The sequence below is a fragment of the Seriola dumerili genome, unplaced genomic scaffold, assembly GCF_002260705.1.
Source record: "Seriola dumerili isolate Sdu_G_001 unplaced genomic scaffold, Sdu_1.0 BDQW01000003.1, whole genome shotgun sequence".
Lineage (NCBI taxonomy): Eukaryota > Metazoa > Chordata > Actinopteri > Carangiformes > Carangidae > Seriola > Seriola dumerili.
The window spans coordinates 10,453,673-10,478,491 of NW_019174258.1; the positions used below are offsets into that span (position 1 = coordinate 10,453,673).

A 24,819-nucleotide genomic window follows, 5' to 3' on the forward strand; every position below is an offset into this window, starting at 1 on the left:
CTGGCCCGAGGGTGTAGAAACTTCCTCCTGACCTTCACTTCACTCCTCCGCATCACAGAGGAAGAGCTTACACTTATGCTGTGCTGCCCTCTGCTGCTCATAACCATCACTACGTCTGATCTGACGTACACAAAACATAGCCCTACTAGAGATGGACTGTCTTATACAACTTTAATAATGAAGTGGAGTGGGGTTAGGATTAAACCTTTAGACCAGGTTATTGTTAGGGTATTGTCTGTGGTTACTTAGTTTATAAGAGATGTAGAGATAAACCAAATTGAAAAGTGACTACTATATTGAAAACCTGAACCGTCCCTCTAACCGTCCCTGCAGCATGGAATATCAAAGTGTTTACCCAAAATATTTGTATTTTTATTAATTGTATTTTGGTCAGTAGATATTAAAATGTGAACACTGTATTCCAACACCAGTGCTGACTGATAAAAGCACAGCTTGAAGAAGCTCATGCTAGCACTTTCTGCAAAAGATGTGATTATTATGTGACATTATTTTCAGGTATACATCTTCACTAACGCCATGATTCTTACAAATGAGGACAGCCATAGGATAAAGGAAGCAAAGAAGCTGCTTTGTGACTGGAAGGATGCTGAATCAAATCCCCAAATTAATCAAGTTTGTAGATTAAAGAGTCCTTGTCACCTAACAGCCTCCATGAAGCTGTGTGGTGCCCAAAGCAAAAAAGTAGTAAGAAAGCTGACTGCTCACTGTAAATACATAAAACTTTGTGAACATGAAGCACGATGATAAAGGAAACAAAACCTACTTTTTGAAATGAAAAAAAAGGGCGTACCGTACACTTTCCCGCCACACAGAGAGAGGAGTCGTTCTGTCCACATGGCGTCCCATCAATCACCCTGTCTGACTGCCGCACGTAGAACCTGAACCCTATGGCCCGGCAGTTGAGTTCACAATGCTGATCCCCAGGAACTAAGAGGAGATTTATGAGACTGTTGTATGTATCCAGAGACATTTTGACAACATGTGTGTTTCATAGCATGTAGTGACAAAGCACAGAAGGAAGAAGAATCAAAGGCATTTGACGGACCGTACATAATACAAATGAATCATCTTTACATGTTGTGTCTAAATGTCTCCATACCTTCATCTTGTGTCTCAACACAGGAAACTTCACAAATTACAAATTAAAACTCAATATTAAGTAGCTATGTAAAATATGAAATAGGTGAATTTGTAGAGCACCACATTCAAAGTATTGTAGAAAGACCCGTTTGGAGCAGAAAAGTATTTAAAGCACAGGCCCTTAAATACTTAAACAGAAGTCACATCATGCAGGCCGCAGAGTGACATTAAATTACTACAGCACTAATAAAACCAGTATGCAGGTCTGCTTGCGTTTTACCCTTGGGGCGTATTCTGTCAGATTCAAATTATGAGTTTAATTTCACCCAGTGAAAACACTGAAACAACACTGAATTGGACTTAAAAATGACTATATGTTTAGTTGTTTTGTGGCCTGACTAAAACTGCAGCAAATGGCAACAAAGCAATAGTTTATGTATAATGTTAAAATGCCCTAAAGTAGCAGATAAATTAAGTTTTTTGAAATTTGATTTGAAATTCTGAATACAATTTTGCTCCAATAGCAAAGCAATAAATGCTGCCAGAGAGGTTGGAGGAAACAAACAATAACATGTATCCTCAAAATGCTATTTGTTTGAAACCAGCTCTATGATTTCAAAAAAAAAATGGCAGTGAAAGCATCCTGATCCCTGTTCTTTCCATTTTGTTCAGGTGCTTAATCAATTAGATACTATAAGGCCAAAAGCCAGGTATTTCTTAGACAGATACACAAGAATATGTTTAAACACTGTTCAAGATGGGTGTCAAATAATCCCTACACATTGATCTAGAGTTATCTAATCTTTACATCTGCATTACCCGTCAGTCAAACCAGCAGCACTAAAACACAATCTCAAAATACACATCTGTCTGACAGGATATTAATTTGGAGACTGTTATTTCCATTAGTGTTCTCAGAGAAATGACATTTCAGGAGGTGTTTTGACAGTTGCCTGGATACTTCAGGTGAGTAAGGTCAGAGACTTTGTATGAATGAACATTTATTTATGAGACTACAGACAGGTGATATACTGCAGGCTTCACATCACAGCACACCTCAGTTCATACAGGTCATAGGTCATGGAGCTGAAAATGTAAGACTATGAAAATGTGATTAACAAATGTCTATGATCTTTAGATTGACAGAGTAATTTTAGGTTAGCATCCTTACTATCTCAGACATTTGACCCATTAGACTACACATGTTCTGTCATTTCTTAAAACACATTTTATAGGCAGACTGTATGTTTTCATTTGCTTATTCTGACTGTTGATTTGTTTTTTGTTTTTTTGTTTTTTTTTTGTTTTCCGGCAATGGTAATGCTAGTCTGTTGGTTGGTCAGTCAGCCCACCACTGTTTAGTGCTAATTAGCAAACGTAAGCATGATAATATGATAAACTAAGATGGTCAATATGACCTGCTAAGCATTATTTTCATTGTGAGCAAACTAGCTAACTTAATTCTAAAAGTACAGCCTCACAGCACTACATGGCTATAGACACTTGCCTTGTTATTTCTTGTACTATTACTGTACCATTTACCATAATGTAGTTCTATAAAATAAATAAAAGTTTGTTTTGTTATTACAACTTCAGCGTCATTTATTTGGACCTCCTTTACCATTGGCTGTCACTAGCACAACAGCTACACATAGTTCCTAGGTGAAAATATGGTTTACATACAAGTGCATGAGCACATACAGTACATACATACGGTGCATAAGAATATTCATTCAACCTACCCTCATTGAAAGGTTCCCACTCATACAGTCTGCCCATGAAAGGTTGGTTGTTGTAAGAAGAACACTGAACAGCCCTGATGTGTCTGCTGGATGGAGGACAGGCCTGAGGATCAGACACACACACACACACACACACACACACACACACGCACACGATAAGGCGACAGGTAAATCCTTTTGTAACTGCAGTAAGCTCACATTTCTCACTGTCATGCTCCGTAGCCACTGATTGACTGCTGGAGTCAACCTCCTCTGTTTTAACTGCTTTAACCCTCCACTTGTGGCTCAGTCTTTCTTGCCAAAAGTCATCAGATTCCAGTATTTATGAAGGCTCGCCAGTGAAACCCAATCTCCCTTGTGCCTCTTCATATCTCCTTTGTCTAAACAAGCCCCTGGTCTGCTTTACTTTGCTTGAATATCTGCGTCATCGCACACCAGAGACAATATACAGAACCAGACACTGTTTAAATTTGTTTTAGTGCACAGGATGGATTCCGTACCTGTGAATCAGATAAGCAAAGCTCATCTGCACACTTGGTAAGGTTTCCCAAGCCAACACCTTTACCAATATTTTTTTTTTACTGAAGCTGCTAATAGAAAATATTTAACGTAAGTATTAAATAGCTTTAAATTTTAACAAATATTTCAATCCAAAATAATGTAGGAAATTTTGAAAGTTTTATACTGAACGGACCTGTCCCTTTGTATAACAGTGTGGCTCAGTGATGTGTTTTATATAGTTTTGGATTAAAATGGAGCCCTGTTCGTTTCTTGAATTGAGTTAAACTATGACAAATCTCACAGCAAATGTGGTCTGGCTGAGCAAGGTCAAGTTAAACTATGACAGGAAGGAAATGTCTACAGAAAACGTCCCTTCTTACATTTTTGTGTAAGTGCAAAAGTCCACATTTTTTTTTACTCATCAGAGCTTATGCAATAAAACGAAAGCCCTACTGTATAAAACCTGTAAACCAGCTCCTTTTTCCGTAAACTGATCACCAAAAGTGATATAGGAATCAAGACAGTGGAGTGATAAGCCTAATTATGTAATTGAACCTCATAAAATGACTTGCCAACACACTGATGATAAGAAAATGTTGCATACATTACTGTTGCAGATCCTGTAGCGAGCGGACTCTCCTGTACAGAAAGAAGTAGGTAAAGGGTTATAGGGTCTCTCGTGGTGTTGCTGGGGCCCAGAGGTCTGGCTGCCTGGTTGTAGCTCCTGCTCCTCAGCTTGGTTGGCTGAACCAGGCTGGTAGAGGGGGGCCCAGACTTGGTTATTTGTGGGCTGCTGTGGCCTGGGCTGCACGTAGGGTCTGCTGTAGCGACGGAGGTTGTGAGGGGGGCCCAGGTTGTTCGACCTGTGGACACCTTGGCCTCTAGCGGCAGAATGGTGGGCATCAGCCGCAGCGGAGCGTCTCTGTCTGTGGGGGCGAGCCGTCCCAGACCCATAGCCTGGGTCCTTCTGCAATGGAGCGACATAAGGAGCTCTCCCGTAGCCATACCTCCCTGGGATGATTTGACTGACCCTACTGAAGACATAAAACATGAGGAGATCCACAACTAAACCGGTGACAGTGTAGTAATTATCACTTCCATATCTAGACCAACACATGTAACGTCCAGTTACCTATCATCTGTCTAAATCTGGAAAATATTTTCTACTTAAACCTCTTAAAAACCAACCAATGACTGTACAACAGAGGCCATCATGTATATTTGGATCAGTTTCTTCTTCTATTAGGGATCTTTCAGCTTAATGTCCTCTTTGACTGAGGAAACTGTCAAGGAGCTTCATCTGAACCAGAACTTTTGAGATGCACTAGAATCCCAGTAGCAGAATTCTGGGAGCTTTTGTTGTTATTTGGCTCCTTAGATTCCAACTCAAACAACCCCCCATTACTCAGCTGTCAGTGCTGTTTGTTTAAAGGCGAGCACAACAGGAAGGAGGTCACAAAGCTGCCGAGCACAAGCCGAGCCTTTGACTCCATCCATAAAAGACTAGCTTTCCACTGGAGGGCAGTCAGATGGCCCACAGTGATGGCTCCAAAGAGTCACTTTTAGATCAGGCTGCTCAGCATGCAGCACAGCCGTACAGGCTCTTTAAGGACTCGCAGACCTAAACAAAGACAAGAGCTAAAATACAGAATATTCAACATTGCAATATTGAAATCAATCGCAATAGATTGTCATTGCTGTTTTTCCCAGATAATAATTACAAATTATTTTATACCCATGTGTAGGAAGCTACAGATTGGCCACAAACTGAAGGAGAAACCAACAAGCTTCAATCTGCTTTGGCCAGGATCAGGCTAAATGAGATGGTCAATGTGTCAGAATAATTAGTCATCATTTTTTGGTCAACAGACCTGGCAGACTAAACTTTGGACTTTGACCAATCATCGTTTGCCATCCTTCGTGACTTGTGTGATGAACATAGGCGAGCGGGTAAGTTGCCAGGGACCAGCTTCACTCTACCACCTGACGGCACCAACAACAAATGTATGTGTGCGTCATTAAGGTTTTATGAATGGAGGTAAACCTGGAACCATCTGACATCACTCTCAATAAACCATTATATCAATGTCACTATGTCAATCTCAGTTAGTCTCAGTCAGTAGACAGAAGTTGTGTTGCTGCGCAGGAAACACAGGACAGAGGATAATGCCACAGCCACATGTGTGATGACTGTGATATGTTGCTCCTGGTGCACTACAGAGGATAAACCTGCAACTGTCAGAGATTTTTGTTTATGATGCCCTACGTCTGCTATTATTCGGCTGATATTTCCCCACACATAAATTCTACAAGTTTGCAGACCCCCATTCTTGCAAATCACATCATTTTCATACTCATCAAACCACTCAGTGACCCCTCGTGCTCTTTGTGGGAGCACATTTTCCCCCAATTCCTTTACTAAGGTTTTTACTTTTGTCATCCACCTGTATCTGAACACTTCCTCTGAAGTAAAACAAAAAGGACAGCCTTGGCAAGTTTGGAAGCTCAAGTTGTAAGTACAGCGATTTAAACTCTTGTTTGTTTTGTGGCCAGAAAAAAAGCCATCGCCATGACTGATAACAGTACCTTTGTCCACCTGGTCGGGTCTCTCTCGTCAGCTCACCACGACTGCTGCTGTTGGAAGGCCTGCCTGTGTCGCGATGCAGAGGAACTGATGGCTGCAGGGCTGAGATGACATGGCCAGGTTGCTGAGGATAAACTCCAGCTCTTCTCGAGGGATAAAGGGATGGAGTGTAAACAGGCAGGCAGGGTCTGCTCTGCTCGTGTACCCCTCTCCCACAGGTCCGGGAGCAGGTTGACCAGGACCCCCAGGTGCCCCAGGAGCCCTGAATTTCTCCATGCTCAGCCCTGAACTCCTGTTGGGGCTCTGCCCTCTGAGGAACCTGTATGGAGACAAAACAACCACAATTACTGACACCACATGCGCAAAGAAACAGGACAGTGTCACAAGATGTGGATGCCAGGAATTGATGGAAAGCCTCCATCAACACGACTTTAATCTCCCCAGATCATGGCCGTGTATAAAAGCTCAAGTCACTGACCTCATCTCATCAACATGACTATCCTGCTCCTCTGCCTCCCACCACTATTCATGAAACAGACCTCTGTTCACGGTTATAAAGCCCTGATTTGGCTGATTAGTGGGTGTCTGTTAGTGGCCTATCCCCTATTGGCTACCTGCATTTCTCACTGTTGACTCTATCCCTCTGTGCGGCTCTGCCAGGGATGTATTAGTAGCGATCAGTGCGCTCTCTGTTTGAGGAACCTGCCAGCAGGAGTCCTGTGCCAAGCCGGCTTTATCCGTGGAGCCGCGTGGAAATCCTGCTCTTTAAGGAGCACTTTGTCTCTATTCACAGCAACCTCTCTGGGCAAACACATGGCTGTAGTAAAAGCTCAGCTGCCTTTGACTTTTAGCGGATGGAGGGAGAATACAGAAGCAGTAGGGAGAGTTGGCAGGAAGCTCTTCTGCTGTCAATCAGACTGTGCAGCTATTCAGAGAGACCCCAGACCTCCCTCCTCCTCCTCTACCCTGCTTCAGCCTTTGTAACTCAACGCCACTGTCATCTCCCGTGTCAGCCATAGGTCACACAGCTGGACTCCCGCTGAAAACACATGGAGCTGACTGGAACCAACCCCCCAAAAAACTGACTAGATAGTTGATCTGTCAGTCAGCGTCATACTTGGTGCACCCACTAGCTGCATCCGTGAAGTTCCTGTGGCTGCAGAGTTCAAGAGGTGTTTTGCTGACATCAGCCCTCTGTGTTTCCCTGCAATCAACACAACCTTTCACTCTCTCACTCTCTCTCTCTCTCTCTCTCTCTCTCTCTCTCTCTCTCTCTCTCTCTCTCTCTCTTTCTCTCTCTCTCTCATTACAACTTAACAGATTAGCACCCTGGTCAAGTTCCTCCTGGGAATACTCTCACTGTTTACACACACTGGGGGAAAAAAAATAAAAGAAGGCAGAATGAAAGTCTATAACTTGAGATGGCGTTTGGCTATGCTAACAAGACACGATCATGCATGCCATCTTTGGAGACAAGCATTCCACTCACCAGTGCCAACCACGCAATTAGACTCCTTATTTGAGGGAGGTCTTCTATCATGAAAGTGAGCGTGTCAAACAGATCACACATGTCTGAACACAGATGTATTCGTTTTCAGTAGCACCACCTGCTACACAACTGTTGCTCACCTTCCTGTGGTCTGTTGTGTGTTGGCAGTCCAGGGATTCTGACCAAAGCAGCAGCAGCAGCAGCAGCAGCACAGAAACTCTACAGACAAAACACAGAAGCGATTACTGGTGATACAAATGGTTTTACTGAAACGGCATTATTGCTTAATAAATAAGAATATACTGATGCTATTAAAATATTGCCGTTGATAAAGTGGTACATTTATAGATGGTCAGAACATGAGGTAGCCACACAAAAATAGGAACATAGACATTCATCTGTATTTCAATAAAAATTAATGCACAACACATATATAATCCATTATTGAAACAATCACACTGGCATTACCTGACAATCCAGACACAGGCTCCCCACATAGCTCCTGGATTTTGAGGTGCAGACACTTAAGGGTGAAGAGAGAAGTTTACATTAGCATACACCTGAGTGAGACTGACTGATTTTCAACACAACTGCCGTCTGTGTGACCCCAACCCAGAGGCACTAGACGATGAAAACCCACTTTGACTCTGTCTAATCACTATCCATCTAAAGAATACTGTAGATTTCACTCATCATTTTAGTCTGGACATATAAAAGTATTAAAAGTGAACAGTATTTAATGTTTGAATTACACTACATTTCCGGTAGCTGTGCCTGTCTGCCACAAGTATCCCTCCAATGTCACAATCCTGACACTTGTTTCATTTGCCACTACATCACTCAGTCTGACAGTCTCTCAATACACTGACTCAGGCAAAAAAAAAAAAAGACTTCTACCCACTTGACCATGTGAGTTGACCTCTCTGACCTCTGGCTCCTAATGAGGGAGGAACCCCTGCTGAAAACAAGCCACCCCCTGAACAGCAGGTCTGAGGGCCAGTTAGGGAAGGACTTTCACCCTTCACCCCAGACCATATAACTCAGCCCTACTTTGCACCTTGTCTAAATTAAGATCACTGAACCAGACAGGAGGGTCGGGAAGTGCTGCAGTGTTCAAACCAGAAGAACAACAATACACAGTAAACACACTCCACTCCACTTTCACACTAATTAATTATTATTAATTTGATTTATTGCTATTATTATTATCATTATTGCAGCATGGAAATCAAGAAATAACAGCCCACATATGATATGCCGACGTACCTGTATGTTACTGATGCGGGTATGGTGAAGTATTAGTTACTTCACTCTAATTTCAAACTAGTTTATCCTACTCTGTCGCGTTCACAGATCCATTTCCACGCGCAGGTATCCTCATGGTCGAAAAAGTCATCCAAGTGGAAATGCAGGGTTTCCCTCCAAGAGACTTGGTGCTAAGCCATGTAAGTCAGTAAATCCGTATTCCGGACTGAGAGTTGAATCCTGGCGCAGTAGAAACTCGGGACCCTGATCATCCCGTTGACTCCGGCATTTCTGCTTTTACGCGCAAAGACACAGAATGACAGAAAGCTGGAAACGGACACGAGAGACAGAAAACAACCTCTGCTGCGCCCCCTGCCGCAACTGTTACTCTTTCTTTGTCCGTGTGTGTGTGTGTGTGTGTGTGTGTGTGTGCCATGTAAATATGTAGGTGTGTGCCTCCCTTCCTCCCCCACCCACTCAGTGAGTGCTGCGCTGGGGTTTTCTTGTGTGTGGAATAAAGAGAGCGAGAGCGCAATAGTTTTTCAAAGCTGTCCAAAGTGGAGCCACAGACAGGTAAATGATCTCATCTATCAGCTGCTGTGAAGCCAAAGCTGAAAGCTCCACCCACCAGCTCTGATGGTGAAACACTAAAGGGACTTTTCAGCATCAATAACATCAGCATTATATTTGTACTAGTGCGGCTAGATTAAAGGGTCAGTTGATCCAAATCACAAGTGTCCATAAGTATTTGGACAGTTAAATGTCTTTTGTTCTCAGCACAGCTCAGTACATAATATCTGAAATAAAATAATGGATAATTCATTAAAGTGTGAAGTGTCAGCTTTAATTTGAATGGGTTTATGATGATATTGAAATAACTGTGTGGGAGATATAGCCATTTTGACACATTGTGCCAAAATCGGGTTCAAAAGTGTTTGGACCGTTGACATTTCTTGGACAGCTGTGTGTTTTTTCGACATTAGTTCATACACAAAAAACCTCACAAGTGGCTCAGACTTCATTCAGAGTTAAAAGTTGTCATTAAGATTGAGGTGGAGTTGTCTGTCAATGTGATGAATAAAGACGTGACCACACAGGTGAAGAAGATAGTGAGGCCCAAAAAAAGCAAAAATCTATCAGAGAGATATCAAAAGTAGTCAGTTTGCCAAAATCAACAGATGGGTACATTCTGAAAAAGCAGGTGTGTACAGGGAAACTAGAAAATGGCAAGTGACCAGGTAGGCCGAGGAGCACAAGTCTTTAGAATGAGCAGCAAATCATTTGCACAGTGAACAAAACCCCCTTTATGACTGCACAGGAAGTGTCCAGGATGTAGGCGGACATGTTTTCTTGTCAATGATCAAGATAAGACCTCATGGCCATAACCTCAGAGGATTCAACACGAGATGTAAATCTATGGTAACCCACTTTTTCCACCAGCACTGTGAATGTTTAACGAATTAATTTTTGAATTTAATTCAATAAAGACGCAAAATATTATAATTGTTTGAGTGTTTTTAGTATGAGCACACTGTGTTTTTCTATAGCTGTGACCATGAAGATCAGATCACATTTTATGAGTCACTGATGATTCCAGTTCCAGAGGGTTCACATACATTTTCCTGCCACTATATATACTGTATACTGTATATGCTTGTGATAGCTGATCACTTTAGTCATTGGTCCACCCCGAGTCCACTGAAGAGAACAATTCCTTACTTCTGTATGGCCTACAGTAGCGGTGTGTAGTTATGTTTTGCTCCAGAGTGAAATCACTGAGGTTGATTCTTTACAGTTTTCATAAACTGAAAGAAATGGTGTATTGCTCTCTTTAGCCTCTTTGTTTTATTTGAGAGAACAAAACAAAGCTATGCATTGTTCAGTGGATTACACCATACTATGACACACTGTATATAGCTCATTATAGCCATTGTCTATAAACATGCTGGCCTGACAGTGGCTTCATTATTTAGCCAACATAATCTGTCAATATTGGGAAATCTATCATTGTATCAATATCACAAATGTAAGACTGTACTGATCCACACTGCAAAAGCTATTTTAAATACCTAGCCTATATATACGTATCACTGCATGTATCTGCAGAAGAGCTGGTCCTTATTGCTCCCGCTGACCGTCCTTACTGATGTGTGCATAAATGTTGATGCTGCTCAGGAATATGCCTTTAACCACAATGGTTTCAAACTCTTCACAGGCAAACAAGCCTCCAATTAAAGCATCGTTAATGAACTACCGTTCCGGATGACCCATTGAAGGTCACTTGAGACGAGATTTAGAGAGGCGAGTCACTGTTGTCTGGACAAAAATGTGCATTGACGCAAACTATGCTGGAAAAAATGTCCATCTAAAAGTCACTTAAGCAGGAGAAAATATTCTACAGCGTTGTGGTACTTTTACTTTTGCATCTGTGAAAAATATGATAATGGCTTAATATAACTTTAATTGTTTGCAATGAAGGCTTATTTGATTTAAAAAAAAATACTTGCACTGCTGTCTAAGATAATGTAACATGATTTTCAATCATTCCTATATTTGGTTGATATATTAACAATATGTTACTCTTTGATGTTATCTAATTTTATCTAATCTTGAATAAAAACCACACTGTAAACAAGTTCCAGTTTGGGATTTTTTTTTTGCAGTGCATGACTTACAATAAACAATGCTCTTGGTTCATTCCAGGAGAAACTAATAGTTGGTGCTGTGAGGTGGAACGAATTGGCAGCCGTTTCTCCAGACTATCAGAGGGTCGAGCACATCAACACTGCAGCCTCCAAACCAGTGCTTAGGTTTATTGCTTGTCATTCACCCAAGCACAAATTGTGAAGATAATATTGCATGGCCATAGTCTCTAAGTAAGTCCATATAATACTGCTTTCTCTCTGCTACTCTAACCTCCTGTGTATCTGTATAAAACTATTGGAACAACATTACACTGTTACTTATAGCTGAATGATAAAAGTTTCAGCATGTTCTCTGCAGGTTATCAAAAAGTATTCTGGGGAATGTAGGAAATGAGGAACTAAAACAGTGATACACAAGGCAGACTAATATACACTTATATGTATATTAGTGTAATTATATGCTTTCTTAAAATGACACTTCTTTCACAGGCTTGCAAACATACTACACTGTTTTGCTTTTCATTAGCAGAGCCCCTCTTGGCGGATCTCTGTGCCCTGGCAGCTGAGGCCTACATGCCTGCCATAGTGCTGTTATGACTGGATCAAAAACACTGCTTTGATTCATCATAAAACACTTTCATTGGTGATCCAAAAGTTCAGTTATCAACTTAGATAACAGCCATGTTATTGATGATGATAGCTCAAATTCACACACAAAAAAAAAAACCTAAACTGAAAAAATGCTTCTGTAGAATGTTGTACTTAACTGCCTTTTAAAAAGTACACAGTCAAAAATAGATTGTTTTGGAGAAATATGTTGGGTGGATTAATGGATGGGGACACCTGTCATCACCATCAGCATCGAGCCTGGTTGTGATGTACTTACAATCATCAAGGTCTGTAGCACTGCTTTTTGCCGTCTGTCAAAAACTCAAAAAAGATGTGTATCATGAATGCCAGTGTGCGGCTCTATAAAGAGACAAAACAAATACCATCTTTAATTCGAGCAACAGATTGATTGTGGATTATTACTCACCACGACATATGGACTTCAGGTTAAAGTGCTCAGCCGAGTTAACTGTGTGGGCCTCAGGAAGTACTACACTGTCTGGACTTTTAAACTGCTTTCCAGCGATGAGACATTGTTCTTACTCTCTGTCTCTGCACGCTGTCACTCGTCATGGAGTTCAGTCAGTCCTTATGGGAGTAGAGGTCTCTCACGCTGACAGCCGTAGTCACATAAAACAACAAAATGTGTCAGCACAAAGCAATGTTGTTTATCAGAGTAGCTCAAAATAAACTTGCTGTAGCTTTTTGATAGCAGACCCTTGCACCAAGTGGTTTCTTGTCAAAGCAGAATACAAAGCGTTCAGTTTTCATGTTTGTATGAGATCTTCAGGGGAAAGCTGCCCCAAAAAGCTACACGTAATGCAGTCATAGAGCACATTTAGGTATTTGTCTTTGTCTTCCAATTCAGATTAACCAATCAAGAGATATTGTATTTTGCCATGTAGCAGGGGAAAAACCTAATTTGGTGGTGGAAGGATGTGGGAAATCTGGGCCAACACATCTCCAGAAGAATAAATAGTAAATTCTAATGCCAAAAATTCATACAGATTTTTGAAAAATAAGAAATGTATGCGTTTGTTTACTGTTTATGTCTGGATAAAGTACTGAAGATACTGAACTATAGAAGCCTTTCACAAGACCATCCAAAAGTCTGGTTTGGATTAAATTTCTTGAGAGAGTCTACCACCAGGATCATTAAGATGAACCTAAACATTCACTGATAGAAGTTCACTATCGGTCACTAATGACATTGAAAACCAGAGGACAACAACTCAGAACTGAGAAGAGACAAACTCATTTAACATACAAGCCGGTGTTCTTGTCTTCAAATCAAATACCCTTGAGCAAGGCATTGATCTCCAGTGAAGTGGATGACATGGGACAGCAGTACCTGTCAACTTCTTTGTGTGTGTAGAACCATTTAACACTTCATCCCCCTGCAGTTACTCCTCCAGGTTGGTGCTTCTTTCTCCACCTGACATGCCTGATTAAATAAGGGTTAAAAAAAATTCTTTGCAGGTTGGTTTGAGTGAGGAGAGCAGGAACAGGTGGTGAGGAACTGGTGTTGCCTTTATGCCTTCGGGGACATTCCAGCCTGAGTTCACACCACCTAGAGGACCCTTCATGGTATCTGGACCACCTAGCTCACACACACACACAGCCTCTGCCTCATGGGAGACCCGTGGTCTGTGAGGTGTTGGACCTAAAGTGAAACAGCTAATGTTGACTGATTTGATTCCTGATTTCTCCATTCCTGGGAAGACATTTCTAAGAAAAACAACCATGTAAACCATATACACAACCTGAGTGTTAATACAGAATATTTTAATACTAAGTACAATACAGAAAATCAGTGGTAAACAAAGAAAAGTCATTGTCCTTGTTTGTGCCCTTCTTTTATGTCAGGCAGGAGAAAGTGAGAGATCAATGCAGTGAAACAAGATTTAAGCCACAGAAAAATCATTCTAGTCTCGAGAAAAGAGACACCGGTCATTTTCAGCTGATGGCGGTAATGATGAAGAGGGGTCATTCAGAAGGCTTTTAAAGTGCAGAGGATGCTCCGTAGGGACCACAATGCACCTTGAGTCTCTTAGTCCCTATAACTTTCCTCAAGTATGTTACAGCTCCAAGCACTAAAGAATCAGACAGTGCGTTTAAAGTGAAAATCTACATTCAATCAAGATGCCTTTGTCATGACAGTTTCTTTAGCTATCTTTAAAACAGTCTACATCCATCTTAAGAGAGAGAGTTTCCCCACACTGGAGAAATACACCCATCATTTCCAAACATTTTAATAACTGATAAAGTCACTAAGTGATGACGTGTTATAGATGGCATTTGAGACTGGAGGCCACCAGGAAAACAATGTCCACATGTGCGCGGTGTGTGTGTGTGGTCAAAGAGTGAACCTTTGGTCCTCTTCACTTGGTCTCGGAGAGCTTTGCAAGGCTGGCTTGGCAGAAGGCCGCTCGGTCCCTCATCTCCAACACACAGTCTCTCACCATCTCTGCAAACATGGACGGCCAGAGTTTGTGAAGAGCCTCGCCCTTCAGATTGGTGTCTGATGCTCTTTGGACCAGCTCCTGGAGGTACTGCTCTATCATGGAAGCACGCTCCGATGACTCCACAGTGCCCTCCTGTAAGGAAAACAAAGGTAACGTTGATTTGGTTTGAGTGTTATAGTGACATTAAGGTGAAGAGTAGTGGTAGGAAAAGAAAGAGTAAAGCTTGCTCAATTAATTTTGACAACATTTTTAACCACTGCAAATAGTTCATCTTGATCATTTGATTTAGGCCTTACGGAGAAGCTGTCAATGGATAAACTCATTAGATGTAACGTAATTTAAATGTATCTGTCACAGTACACAGTGTTAAACATTAATATAGTTGTTGAGCAGGATATTGGTTATTTAGAATGCCAACAAACAGGTTTTTTAGCAGAGCACCACCAGAGCACCTTGAAAATATGTTTTCAGGGTCAGATGGTGTCCTTTTTTCACTTGAATTTACATTTCTGGGGTGAGTGATGATATAAAGTTATGTCTAAAGGGATATGTGAAATGACTTAACTGGAGATGACTAAACTTCTGAAAAGTGTAAAGTTTTTCTCATTATCTTGTTCACCTCCACTACCTCCAACCTTGAGGTAAATGCTGTGCGCAAACCTTTTTTTCTGTTTTTCATGAATAAGCTTAACTTGCCATCTTCATGGCAATGATAGAATAGTCTCCTGGTTAAAACTACAGTCTCCAAATATTGTACAATAGAGAGAAAAGATTAAGTTGGTTTACGTCATGGAGAAGATCCCCATAAAGCTGCAATTGAAAACAAATTTTTATGAAAACATCAGCACGTGCCTCTTAAAACAATAAAAACAATGTCACCCTAATGCAACAGTATGTCGACAGAGTAAGGGTAACTTCGTTCTATATGCCACAGAAACATAGCTATACAGCTATATCAGGCAGCGGCATAAATTCATTGCTGGTATTGGTTTTATTTTGGTATTGGTTAAAAAGCTAAAATGCCTGTCTAATCAATTAATTGAATAAATGTAGGTTTAAACTTATCCTAGATGAATAAAAATGTGCATCCACTCAGACAGGTTATCAAAGAGCTGACCTGAGCAGGAGGCAGACAAGCAAGAGCAATACCACACCAGAACAAGTACCAGTATTGTTCAGCAGCATCTGATCCGCACAAACAAAACCACAGATGAACCACTTCATCTTCAGTGGATGGAGGTGAGGAAATAAAATTGCATTATAACTGGATTAGTGCTGCTGACGGCTTTCCATCAGGAAAAAAAGGCCATGGTAGCAAAAATGCTGCAGTACCTGTTTGGTATGTTTTTTTTGTTTTCTTAGGCTTCTCAGGTGCTGAGTGGGCCGTTGTCCCAAATGTCATGTATGTATTGCTGTGTAACTGAAGGGTGGCTAAAGCTTGAAGTAATATTTGAGACTAGGAGTAAGCCCGGGTGTAGGTCACGTCAGCTTTATTCGGCTGAGGAAAGAGGTTTTGAGATCCCAGAAATCACTGTTAAAGCCTCTGGATGTGATGTGGGGTTTATATGCTATGTCTGCCAATGCATAATTTCTGGCAATAGTGGCTGTACGGTTTCCATTTGTTAGCACAAGTCTAGTGGCACCAATGGAAGCTTGATTTTCAGGAAACTCATTGGCTAGTTTGGAAGTTCTGTCACTTCTTTTTTGCAGGGTAGATTTCTGTGTCCTTGATCCAAGATCCAAGTGACGACATCAAATAGCAGTGCAATTTGCTTAATTGTTTTTCTAAGGAAACACGGCAGTGGAGCACAACATGGAATTTCACTGGAAATCACAGTATAATAGCACAGAAAGTGAAATCATAAACTCACTGAGCACTTTATTAGGAACACCTGTGCATTCATGTTGTTATCCAGTCAGCCAATCATGTGGCAGCAGTGCAGTGCATAAAATCATGCAAATACAGGTCAAAGCTAAAATCAAACATAAGATCTCAGTGACTTTGACTGTGGCATGAATGTTGGTGCCAGACGGGCTTGTTTTAGTATTTCTGAAACTGTTGATCTCCTTGGATTTTCACAAACAACAGTGTCTAAATTTTACTCAGAATGGTGCCAAAAACAAACAAAATACAGAGAGCAGCAGTTTTTGTGGATGGAAACAACTTGTTGACAGAAAGGCTACCATAACTCAGATAACCAGGTTTTACAACTGTGGTGAGCAGAAAAGCATCTCACACAACACATCCAACATTGAGGTAGATGGGAAAAATTGGCAGAAGACCACATCAGATTTCACTCCTGTCAGACAGGAACAGACACCTGAAGCTGCAGTGGGCACAGGCTGACCAAAACAGATGACTCAGGATTTCTGCTGAGGCAGACAGTAGAGTCAGAATGTGGCATTAACAACATGAATCCATACCTTGTGTCAGACTGGGCTGGTGGTGGTGTGGTGGCGTAATGGTGTGGGGAATGTTTTCTTGTCCACTTTAGGGCCCTTAATACCAATCAAACATGTTTTGAATGCCGCAGCCTATGTGAGTATTGTTACTGACCATGTGCATCAATGTATGGCCACAATTTACCATCTTCTAATGGCTATATCCAGCATGATAATGCACCATGTCACAGAGCAAAATTTGTCTCAAACTGGTTTCATGACTGTGACAGTTAGTTCAATGTAATTCAGTGGCCTCCCCAGTCACCAGATCTGAATCCAATATAACACCTTTGGGACTTGGTAGAAGTGGAGATCAGCAGTATGAATGTGCAGCTGACACATCAGCAGAGATGATTCGATACAGCCATGTCAACATGGAACAGAATCTAAAGTTTCCAACGTCTTGTGGAGCAAAGAACTGAAGCTGTTTTGAGTATTAGTATGGTAGGACCAGTATTAGTATTGAGCTCATAATAAAGTGCTCAGTGAGTGTATCCGGTGTTGACAAAGTGCATTCTGCAAAACATATGTGATCAGAATCTTCTTTACTGATGTTTTTAAGGTTGAGGTTTTGTCTGTCTGTTATAGCAAACAAATGGGTTGATGGGGTATTAAACTAGTAACAGTCTGTTTCAAGAGTTGTTGCAGTTTCTCATAACCATTGGGGTGTTGTGAGAAAGCTCCAGAGAAAAAAACAGCACTGACCTCAGGGCTGTCTGCACTGCAGTCTCTGCTTGGGTAATTGAACAGCGCTCTACTCAGGCTTTCGCCCAGGAGCTTCCCGTTGTCTCGTAGCTCCTCTGGACTCATCCCTGCTCGTCGTCCACGCCCCTCCAACAGGAATTGCAGCTGCCGCTTCCTTCAAGGTGAAGAGAGAGGAGACACGAGGGGAGATATAGCGACAGCAAGTGAGTAACACCAAGATAATAAAGATGTGTTCTTGTATTTATCTAATAACACTCTCTCAAACTCAGAACTAAAAGCACATAAAGCACAGAGGAGCACCCAGCTCTTTGAAACACACCATTATTCATGAGATGACAACACTCAAACTGTCACTAAATACATTTTTAACAATTCTACCTTTGAATAAATTTCCATCCATCTCTGTAAGTGTTTTAATTGCAGTCTTATCAGCAGCAGCATGTGTACACTTATAAAAGCAGTAGAGCACTTTAAAAGTGATGTAAACTACATCAAATGTTTCTGTCAGTATGAAATCTCATGTGATACACTACTGCACCAACATGTTTCAGAGGCTGGTGCCAGGATGCTGCAAGAGGCTCTCCAGAGGAGGCTGCAGGCAAACATTCCATATTGGACAAGACAGTTTGAAAAGTGTGTGTGAACGTGTGTGCATGTTTTAGTCACACACTACGCTGACTAACAAGGTGAAACACGCTTAAGGAAGGTGGTGTGTGTGTGTGTGTGTGTGTGTGTGTGTGTGTGTGTGTGTGTGTGTGTGTGTGTGTATGTGTGTGTGTGTGTGCGTGTGTGTGTCTCATAGATACAATTTATGTTTGTGCATATTTGTTACTGAAAAAAAGTGAGTGTCGTGTATCCATAAAACAAATTTGTCTGTCTCTGTGAAGGGGTTCTCATGCGAACAATAATCAGTGTCTGGTGAAAACCTTATAACAGAACTTGCAGAGTTCCTTCTTCCCCTTAAGGTTTAAGCCAAAAGTTAACATGATACTTTAGTTGCTGACTGAACTTTACAAACACAGAGCCAATGAAATCTATTTAACGGTCTTGTGCGATATAGTTGTATTTTGTAAGGTATAAGGTTTTCAGCCAACAATGGCATTAAGTATTATAGCAGGTACATTCACTTCCTCATTAAAACCCCTTCCCTTGATGTCTTCCCTTTAATGAGACCCTTGGTGATGAAATTTGTGAGGTGAGCTCTCTTTACTGTTATCTAGGGAACAAGGTCAAGAGATAAACTGAGGCTCAAATCAAACAACACTAACAACCAATACATGGAAATGTTGCCTTAAAAAAATTTTTCTAATTTTTTATTTATTTATTTTTTTTTTTATGCTTTAGAGGCTTTTATTTATTTTTATGACAATTTATTCACAGTGTAGCATTATAATTAAACAGCAAATAAAAGCAGAGGATTCACAAACTACAGAATCCAACCAGTGTGATGTATGTGATGTGATGTATTGTACGTTATGCTTCATGCTGCAAGCACTGTATACCCTTGCTAGAGGGGAGGCAGGGAAGACAAGGGGGTGAGGGAATATATTAATGTGCTTAAAAACATTTAAGACCAAATTTGTATATGTTTGCTGGTAACAATTTTTCATCTGGCCAGGCTGGGGACTACCACCTTGATTCAAAGCAGGACAATATCCAGAGGCAAATGTTTTGCATGAAACTGAGACATTAGCGAGATAGCATCAGATCATATGTATTAAGTATTAATTATAAGTATAAAATATTACTAAGGAATGATGAACTAAAAATAGACCTGTTCAGCAGAAAACAGCAGCCAGACCATAAGACTTGCCCTTAAAAAAAATTTGGTGTGCAAAACCTGACCAAATGATCTGTCTTTACAGAGGCCTGTGTCCACAGCAATCTGTAATTAAAATCCTGAAGCTAAGGATTGCATGCAACATAAATAGTATCATATCTGGGTCAAACTGAATTTTTAGATACATTTTATCCTACTTGGAGTGTGTGGGGTTTACAACTCAGCAATTCAGTTAGTGTTCCATATGCTGGAGGACACAGTCTTATACTATATGGATATTTCAAAGAATTTAGTGAAGTGAAATTATGAATTCCAAAAAGCAATAGTTAAAGGTTATACAGAGTTATATTAAGTGTACACGTCTACATAGGTGGAGGCTTTCATTACAGTATTTTTTACCTTACTGTAAGATGTAATGCAATGTACAGTAGTAGGATTCCCGAAACCATGAGAATGTTAGGGCCTTCCTCTACACACTGATGTCTCAACAGTATTTTGTGCCATACCCACACTCCACTGAGCAACACAAGAGCATAAAGTGAAAAAAAACTTTGTGTGACCATGGAACAAGCTTTTGTTATCATTTCTACAAATAAACTAAAACCAGAAAACACACTTTACAGTACAGATAAAAGAGTCCACAGCAGGAAGGCTTTGAGAAATAAGTTGTCAAATCTAACAGCATTTAGTGTAATGAATGGATATAATTGACTTTAGGGCGAGTCATTCTGCATGCAGATAACTGTGATTAAGATTTCAGCACTCATAAGAAACTAATCTGCAGCCTTGGGCTGTTGTGTGTTATCTATCCATAACAGGGTGTGTATAAATCAGAGTGAGATGCAGCCGAGAGCCAGTTGTCCTAAAGTTTACTAGTTCACTTTTCAGCAAGATTCTGAAAGGGGAACTGAGGACAATGAGGCAGCTCGAATTCATTGCCAGTCTCACACAGTGCTGTACTGTTCAACAGTAATTAATGAGAAGGTTTTCTGAATTTTGTTTATATTTTAGCAAATGCATTCCCTTTTTTCAGCCCCACTGAAATCCACACTTAGTTCTGTTAACCAGTCAGATGATTGAGCAAATAATGGTTGCTTAATTCTCTGTCAGTTCTATTTTCTAGTATTAATATTGAATGTTACCTATGCTGTAACAAAAAAGTACAGTCAAAATCAAGGACATTTCAGTGTATTGGGCTGATATTCTTTGAGGGATGCAATGGTAAAGAGTTGGTTTACATTTTAAATTGGTTTAGAGAGAATTAGAAATGACAGGTCTCACATGTTGTTGATTTATTATTAGTATTATCTAACCATTGTTTTTTTGTGTGTATTTTGAGAGCTGATAAAAAGGAAAAAAAAAAAGGAAAAAAAATAGATGATTCAGCCTGGCAATTTTCCAGTCTTTAGTCAGACTTATGAGGAGCTGTAAAATCTGTGCAGCTTCACAATTTTGTCTTTTTGCCTCTGTCTAAAAAATATTCCTGTGCGTGACAAATTCAAAAAATTTTTGCTTTGCAAGGATGTTTTTCATTGACCCAGAGTGACAGACCTCAAGAGCTTTTGGCTGGGGAGAGAGAGGAATGTTTGTGTGGAAGTGCCAAGTACCCACCCTTACCCTGAGACACATAGTCTAATTCTCCTGGCTCCTCTGTGCCAGGCTCCGTCTCGCTGCCTGACACACAGACACACAGAGACACACACACACACACACACACACACACACACACACACACACACACACACACACACACACACACACACACACACAAATGTATACACGCAAAACGCTACGCACAGGCATGCACATACACGTACAGTAGCCTACACATTCGCAAGCTGTAACTCACATATATCCACATTTAAGAATCCACACATTCTTGACATATTTAAAGCAAACACAGTCCAGGACACTGAACACACCTGTCATTAAATTGTAGTTAATGTTATGTTGTAGTTCAGTGCCTGAGATCAAGTTCTCACCTGGACTCCTCCAGCAGTAGCAGGAGCCGGCAACGTGGAGTTTCGGTGGCTGCTATATGACCCAGTGTTCCAAACACACGCTCTGCAGCGATCACATCGTTCATGGTAACCTGAGGTAGATACACAAACATGGAGTACATTTCAGATGCTGATTGGGCTAAGACATAAAATCAACAGTGGACAAAATTAAATAAAGGTAAGAAATGTATGGGCAAGAAAACAACTGCAAGTATAATCTAATTTCATTATTCATCAAATCAAGTCTATAAAGAGTTGTAATTTGGAGGCAATTCATTCATTTTCAGACTTAGATGAGACAGGCAGTACCACTCTCATGTCTATCCGTATAACTACAGCCAGCTGCGAGTTACCCTACCTTAGCATGAGCCTACCATGTACATTTTACGGAGAGTTTTGTGCCGGACTCTTTCTTGGCTGGGACCACTTGCCAAGCAGCCAGCAAAAAATCCAGGAAGTAATTGCTCAAAGCCAAGAAAGCCCCTACTCCCCCACAATGTACAGATTAAACAAATATAACAGAGATATAATGTGCAAATTAGTCATTTTAAGAGGTGTTGGTAGGAACATTAAATTACCTTTGTACAGAGCAAGGGAAGCCTTTTCCAGTCTTTGAGTCTGTTTGCTAAACTAGGCTTACCTGCTGCTGCATGCAGCCTTATATTTAATGGACAGTGGTGAGAGTGGTATGAACCTTCTCATTTAACTCTCTACTACAAAACAAGTGAGTATGTTTCTCAAAAAGTCTAACTGCTCAGTTGCAATATTTTGTTTCTAAAGGGGTATATTAAAATAATACATTTAACGCCTTATAATTAAGACTGAAATTTGGTTACTACATTTGTTTCTTACAAAAGCAACAGGAAATGCCAGCAGGAGGACTGCACTGAAAATTCATTTGGTCCTCACCTCCTGGCCATTGATCCTCTGCAGGTTGAAGTGGTGGAGGCGGTAGATGACGAAGGAGCGCCATAGAGCCAGACTGACCACTGGGTTGCCCTCTGGGTGGATAGTCAGCTGGTCCAGACGCCTCACCTGAGCCAGGGCTGCCAGCTGCGGCAGACGGCTGATGTTGGTTTCCAAGAAGATCAGGTGCTGTAGAAAAGGTAATGAGTAAGTCTTAGAAGTAGAAAAGATACATATATCATGCATTGTTAGCCCAAACTTTAGTCCTAAAACTAAGTAACATAACATAATTGATTGGAAATGGTAACTTCTCAAATCCATCCATACACATTCAAGCCCGGATCTGATCCGGAATATGAGAGTGGACAGCACAAACATCTGCATCTTGAGAAAAAAATTACATTGGGTTAATGTGGTGCTCTAGTCCTACCACTGTTCAATATAGAAAATGGTTCAGTAATCACTTGTTTGTTGATTACAAACAAGGACTATTTGGCTGTGATCCATCAGCCAATCCCTCCAAAATCAATGTCATTTTTGTGTCATGACATAGCAGGTTTTAGGTGACATTCAGCATTTACCACAACCATATGTGTAGCTACAATGAAAAATCTACATTCAATTTTTTTTTAATTCTAGGGGAGTTCATGTTAACATCATGCCATGCCTCATTATGGTATATGGCTAGTGCCCTCACCGATAGATTGGGGAACTTGACCCTTATTCGCGGCAGTGTTGGTACAATAGCGTCAAAGTTGATGTATCGGAAGGTTATTACAGTGACAGCACCAGCGGTCTGAACTCCCCAACCCCTCTCCAGGGCCTCCAGGGCTCCAAGTCCAAACAAACGCAGGGTGTCTCCATCCAGCTCCGCCAGGTGACTGTCAGACAGGGACAAACTCTGAACACTGCCGCTTCCTGCCTCCAGAAGCCTGCAAAGCATACACACACACACACACACACACACACACACACACACACACACACACACACACAGTCTTCATATGCTGAATGCACAGAATTTGTTGCCTTGAGAAAAAAAAAGAGTATCTTTGAGCCTAAAGTGCTTTGTTTACATTTGTTTGAAAAAGCAGGCATTGTGCTAAGAGAAGGAAAAAACAACATCACTACTGAATTCTCAGTGGTCCAGTCAGTGTCCTACTTGTGTTGCCTAATTGCTTTCTATTCTCCTATACAACAGTTGAAGTGCCCTTCCCTGATAAAAGAGTCGTGAGAGTGAAGAATCTGGGCAAGTCTCAAGGAGACATAATCTCCTCTCCCTGCCCATGTGCTCAGCCTTCTGGGTCTGCTGACACTCAGGGGACTTTTCAGCATAGCAGGGCATCAGATGGCTACTGGCTGCTGGCTACTCAACACTGATCATTTTGGGTTCAGCCTGCCAACAAACTAATCACCCCCTATTCATATTTCACACCCTTCCAATCTCGCCGCAACAGAAAGCCACAGTAGTTAGAAGACTAATCCTTTGATTGCAGAACTCCAAGATTGTTGTTGAGACCAATTTTTATAAAGTGTGCGTTTAAGTAGTGAGGTGAGCGACAGAACCGCTCACAGTCAGGGACAGAAAACAAAAACAAGATGAAAAAGGACAGTAGACATACTGTAGACAGAGAGATACATACTGTAGATGGGGAGACAAATGAGCTGTACTGTAACTGAAGCTTCTTTGAAAAAATCCACCTTTGTTGTAGGCACAGTAAGACTGATCCCCCAGAGGTGACTGCTCTGTGTCCCGGGGAGAAGGAACAGATTCCTCTCCTAACTGAGCAGCAAAAAGGGGATCAAAGACTTGGAGAATTAGACAAACAATTAATCTGGATTACTAAGGGCCATCTTTAAAATGAGAAGTATGCTATGGTAGATTGGAGTCTCTGCCAAATAAGGAGGTCCACGTGAAGTAAAAACAGGGAGAGAAAAGAAGAGAGGAGTGATGTAGACAGAGGTGTACTTTTCAGTCTAAACAAAAAATAATTCTGTACATCCTAATGTCCACAGTAGTAGTAGCTGGAAGTAGACTCTAACAATTGTCTTTTTTGTCGTAGATCTAAATACATTGTTCGTTTATCAGTATATCAGTTTTATCATATAACCATATAAAGTCTGAAACATAATGTCTTGGAAGATAAAAATACCATGTTAAAGCTTTTCTCTCTATTACATGCAGTTTATAAAAGTAAATCCAGTCATTTTGAAAATAATTTGTTGGTGCATCAGAGTAATCTGCTGTTGATTAGTGCTGCAACTAATGATTATTTTCATTATCAACTAATCTGCAGATATTTTTCTCAATTAATCTGTTAACTGTTGGTCTAAAAAATGTCAAGATGAGGTCTTCAAATTGCTTTTTCTCACCAACAGTCCAGATCCCAAAGATATTTGATTTATTGTCACAAACAAAGAAAGCAGCAAAATGTTGAGTACTTCATACTGAACTGGAATATTCCACCAGCCATTTTCATATGGTTCCCCAGTTGGAGGAGGAACTTGACAGAACGTTGAAATCATGTTTTCGGTGGGTGACATTTTCGCCTCGAGTTACTTTAACTTGTTCTTGTGTAAAAGACAGGTGAGTGGTCAGGAGCCT

At 40.9% G+C, this 24,819-nt stretch overlaps 2 protein-coding genes across 2 annotated transcripts in view; both read right to left on the reverse strand.

The window, feature by feature from the left end:
• The window catches only part of thsd4 (thrombospondin type 1 domain containing 4), a 42,553-nt gene extending 35,055 nt beyond the window's left edge, over positions 1-7,498 (reverse strand). Inside the window, exons 1-5 of the mRNA XM_022741834.1 lie at positions 7,418-7,498; positions 5,931-6,247; positions 3,949-4,375; positions 2,844-2,946; positions 812-948 (exon numbers count right to left, since the gene is read on the reverse strand). Coding sequence (XP_022597555.1) covers positions 812-948; positions 2,844-2,946; positions 3,949-4,375; positions 5,931-6,247; positions 7,418-7,498 — 1,065 coding nt within the window. The remainder of the gene's footprint in view (positions 1-811; positions 949-2,843; positions 2,947-3,948; positions 4,376-5,930; positions 6,248-7,417) is intronic.
• Positions 7,499-13,725: 6,227 nt separating this feature from the next.
• The window catches only part of lrrc49 (leucine rich repeat containing 49), a 36,929-nt gene continuing 25,835 nt past the window's right edge, over positions 13,726-24,819 (reverse strand). Inside the window, exons 14-18 of the mRNA XM_022741865.1 lie at positions 22,912-23,146; positions 22,218-22,403; positions 21,291-21,400; positions 17,529-17,682; positions 13,726-14,513 (exon numbers count right to left, since the gene is read on the reverse strand). Coding sequence (XP_022597586.1) covers positions 14,298-14,513; positions 17,529-17,682; positions 21,291-21,400; positions 22,218-22,403; positions 22,912-23,146 — 901 coding nt within the window. The 3' untranslated portion in view covers positions 13,726-14,297. The remainder of the gene's footprint in view (positions 14,514-17,528; positions 17,683-21,290; positions 21,401-22,217; positions 22,404-22,911; positions 23,147-24,819) is intronic.